At 53.6% G+C, this 3,695-nt stretch overlaps 3 protein-coding genes across 4 annotated transcripts in view; 2 read left to right on the top strand and 1 right to left on the bottom strand.

Annotated features, from left to right (window-relative positions):
* Positions 1-2,426, top strand: part of LOC113968920 (mediator of RNA polymerase II transcription subunit 12-like protein) — a 2,500-nt gene extending 74 nt beyond the window's left edge. The window contains exons 2-5 of the mRNA XM_027685912.1: positions 85-232; positions 745-863; positions 1,665-1,807; positions 2,340-2,426. Coding sequence (XP_027541713.1) covers positions 85-232; positions 745-863; positions 1,665-1,775 — 378 coding nt within the window. The 3' untranslated portion in view covers positions 1,776-1,807; positions 2,340-2,426. The remainder of the gene's footprint in view (positions 1-84; positions 233-744; positions 864-1,664; positions 1,808-2,339) is intronic.
* The window catches only part of P2RY12 (purinergic receptor P2Y12), a 13,613-nt gene that overhangs the window by 3,240 nt on the left and 6,678 nt on the right, over positions 1-3,695 (bottom strand). The window lies entirely within an intron of this gene.
* LOC113968919 (mediator of RNA polymerase II transcription subunit 12-like protein) overlaps positions 1,790-3,695 on the top strand; it is a 6,464-nt gene continuing 4,558 nt past the window's right edge. Inside the window, exons 1-3 of the mRNA XM_027685911.1 lie at positions 1,790-1,807; positions 2,340-2,419; positions 2,926-3,064. Of these exons, the coding sequence (XP_027541712.1) occupies positions 1,790-1,807; positions 2,340-2,419; positions 2,926-3,064 (237 nt within the window). The remainder of the gene's footprint in view (positions 1,808-2,339; positions 2,420-2,925; positions 3,065-3,695) is intronic.

Genomic DNA, 3,695 nt, shown 5'->3' with positions numbered 1-3,695 from the left:
GATGGTGGCAGGGATGCAGGTGATGGTGGCAGGGATGCAGGTGATGGCAGGGACAGGCAAAGAGACTTCACTTGCTCTTTCCAGGATGAATCCTCCAGCCACGAGTGTAACCAGCGCATGATTCTCCTCTGTGCTGTGGGGAAGGAGCGGGAGGAAGCGAGGCAGCGGCTGAAGAAGATCACCAAAGACATCCTCAAGATCCTGAACAAGAAGAGCACCACAGAAATGGGTGGTAAATGCTCTGAGGCTGCTGTTCAATCACCTGTAGTGACCATTGTCTGGACACATGCACGTTATCCCATAATTTGGCTTTTTCCTCCCCTTGGCAGTCCCTGGGGAGGTGCTGAGCAGAGCCCCGTGGCCCCACAGTGCTTTGGGATGACCAAGGGCTGCTGCTTCTAGAAATCCCTGTTTTCCATTGTAACAATTGGCTGCAAACACTTGTGTTGGGCTAAAGCCTGGAATGTGAGTGATCCATGGTCTCACCCTCCTGGTAACAGAGTGTGGTTGTGTTCAGCTTCTCTGGGGTGTCACCTCTGGGCACTGGGATAACCCCGTGGCAGCTTTGACTCTGTTTTGTGCTGTTGTGTATCATTATAATGGAAAACTGGGGCTAATGGGATTTGTATAGTCAAGGGTAAAACTTATTAAGGTTTTTATTGTCTTTTAAATCAGTAGCAATGGAAAACTGCTAGGGCTCCATTAAATATAAAATGACTGAAGTAACCTTTTATATCTGTCCAGTGGGGGACGAAGGGCAGAAAGCCTGGAAGACCAAAGCAGAGGCATTTCCAAGCCTGGAGACTGTGTTAACCAAACTGCAGCAGCTGTCCTATTTCGATCAACATCAGGTGACATCCCAGGTACCTCCCTTGTGTCAAATTGTGGCCTTTTAGCTCTGCTGCAGGGATGTCAAATGGGAAGGAAATCCTGCTTTTTATGAGTGTTTTGTATGTATACAAAATAACCTGGTCTAGTGGAAGGTGTCCCTGCCCGAGGCAGAGGTGGAATGAGTTGAGCTTTACAGTCCCTTTGAACCCAAATCATTCTATGATGATATGATAATTTGTTCTGAAGGACAAGCCTGGTTTTCCTGCTTTGTGTCAGGACTCATAAGTGTGCAAGTGTGGCAGCACAGAGTTTCATCATTTTGTATGTGTTACTGGTTTTAAGTATGTTTTAATACCAGAGGCTAACATGTGAAACAAATAAAAGAGGTGAATGTTTGACACAATTTATAAGACATCTTTTGGGCTGGTCTTTTGAATAAATTTATTACAAGTTTGGTTTATGTGTAATTAATGAACTGAAAACCAATTGAATATTTCAATCAATTGAAATAAATCACAGTGCAGTAAGATGCAAAGAAAAATGATTTTTCTGCTCCTTTGAAGCAAACTGCCTCCAGAGCAGAAATCAGTGCTGCAGCTGTTGGGAACAGTTTGAGACCCAGCTGTGAAGCAGCAGAACAACCTTTTGTGTGCTGTGAGGTCTGGAAGGGAAGGGCTCTGTGCCTGGCTCAGGGACAGGGGGTGACAGGGGTGCCTGTGCCTGGTGTGTGAGCACTCTTACCTGTACAGTGCTGGCACTCTCTGCTGCCCCTGGCACAGCAGCATTTTGGGAGTGCTGGTGTCACCTCTGACCTCCAGCGTTCCCTTTCCCAGATCTCCAGCAACGTCCTCGAGCAGATCACCAGCTTTGCCTCGGGAACCTCGTCCCACCTGCCCTTGGCTCACCACGTCCAGCTCATCTTCGACCTTATGGACCAGCGCTGAACATCAACGGGCTCATGGACTTTGCAGTGCAGGTGAGCAGAGTTCAGCTGGTGAGGTCCTGGGAGGACAAAGCTGTGGGACATGTTCTGGGAAGCCAGGAAACCCCCAAGAGCTGGGCTGCAAATTCCCTCTGTGTGCCTGTGGCTGTTCCAGTTTCCTCCCTCTCAAACAGAGCACTGGATGCTTCTCCTTCTGCCGTGCTGTGATGGTTGTGGAGAACCAATAGATGCATTTTATTTTTAAATCTTTCAAAATTAACAAAATTCTGGATTCATTTAGAAGAAAGGATTTTAGGATGGGCTTTGCTGTTTCGGATTAAACCATTGTGTTACCCAGTAATGCATCGGGGTGCCTGAAACGCCGTGGATTTCCAAAGAGCTCTTCTGAGGGATGTTTTTTAAACTTCAAGCATTTATTTTGCTCCCTCTTCCCCTTGTTCTGTGGCGAGTAAAGAACTGCATTTTTGTTCACCTCACAGTTTTTCCTTAATTTTTTTTTTGCTCCCGTTTTACGTGTTTAACTGGGAAATCACCTTCAGTTTGTCGCTCTTGCCTGTGTTCTCAGCTGCTGACCGAGCTGAGCGCGGTGGAGGCGGAGCTGCTGCTGAAGTCGTCCAGCCTGGCCGGGAGCTGCACGCCGGGACTGTGTGTGAGAGCATCGTGTGTGTGTGAGCATCGTGGCCGTGCTGCTGCCCCACGCCTGCCTCCTGCTCAGCGCCCAGCACACCGCAGGGCTTCGAGGGCTCGGTGGCACACACGCCTTTAAAAGAGGGGTTTTGTTCTCTCTTAAGCAAGGAAAGCGTTTTGATTCGGGCGGTTGGAGCGGGTGTTGCAGTGAGCTCAGGTGAGCGGGGTGGAGGGCTCAGCTCTGCAGCCTGCACCCCCCTGCCAGGGGATGGGGGATCCCCAGCCCTCGTAGCCTTGGACAAGGGGGGTTGTGCCTCCTGATTTCCTGCCCATCTGCCCCGCTCTGCCCTGGGCTCTACGAGTGCCTCTGCCCCGGGTGACACCAAATGTCACACGAGCCCCGTCGGGCTGCAGGTGAAGGTCTGTCCTGTCCCAGCTGACGGTGGGTTTGTCTGATCTGTGACAGTGTGTGACACAGCTGTCAGGGCTGTTGGAACAAACTGGGGATGCTTTTGCCTTTGCAGGTTGTGTGGGGTAGTAAAGCACGTCGTGAACCCCTCTGAGTGTTCCTCCCCAGAACGGTGCATTTTAGCTTTCCTGTACGACCTGTGCGTGTCCTGCAGCCACCTGAGGAGCCAGTTTGGAGACCTGTTCAGGTGGGTGGTGAGGGGATTGTTCTCCCCCCTGCCCACAGACCGATGTGGGCTGCTGTGGTTTCCCTCTGCTTTCCATGCCCTGGAAATCGCCGCTGCCTTTGCAGCTTTAGCTTCGCTGATGCAGGTCCCGTGTCCGTGCCGGCGCAGCCTGTGGGACCAGGGATGTGCGGTCCCGTTCCCGAGGGATGTGCGGTCCCGTTCCCGGGGGTTGTGCGGTCCCGTTCCCGGGGGTTGTGCGGTCCCGTTCCCGGGGGATGTGCGGTCCCGTTCCCGGGGGATGTTCGGTCCCGTTCCCGGGGGATGTTCGGTCCCGTTCCCGGGGGATGTGCGGTCCCAGTCCTGGGGGATGTGCAGCCCCGTTCCCGGGGGATGTTCGGTCCCAGGGCCGTGTGTTCCCGGGGGATGTCTGGTCCCGTTCCCGGGGGATGCGCGGTCCCGTTCCCGGGGGATGTTCGGTCCCGTTCCCGGGGGATGTGCGGTCCCGTTCCCGGGGGATGTTTGGTCCCGTTCCCGGGGGATGTGCGGTCCCGTTCCCGGGGGATGTGCGGTCCCGTTCCCGGGGGATGTTCGGTCCCGTTCCCGGGGGATGCGCGGTCCCGTTCCCGGGGGATGTTCGGTCCCGTTCCCGGGGGATGTTC

Source organism: Neopelma chrysocephalum, unplaced genomic scaffold (assembly GCF_003984885.1).
Source record: "Neopelma chrysocephalum unplaced genomic scaffold, ASM398488v2 Primary Assembly neopelma1_69, whole genome shotgun sequence".
Taxonomy (NCBI): Eukaryota; Metazoa; Chordata; class Aves; order Passeriformes; family Pipridae; genus Neopelma; species Neopelma chrysocephalum.
This window is presented reverse-complemented; position numbering and strand designations above follow the sequence as displayed.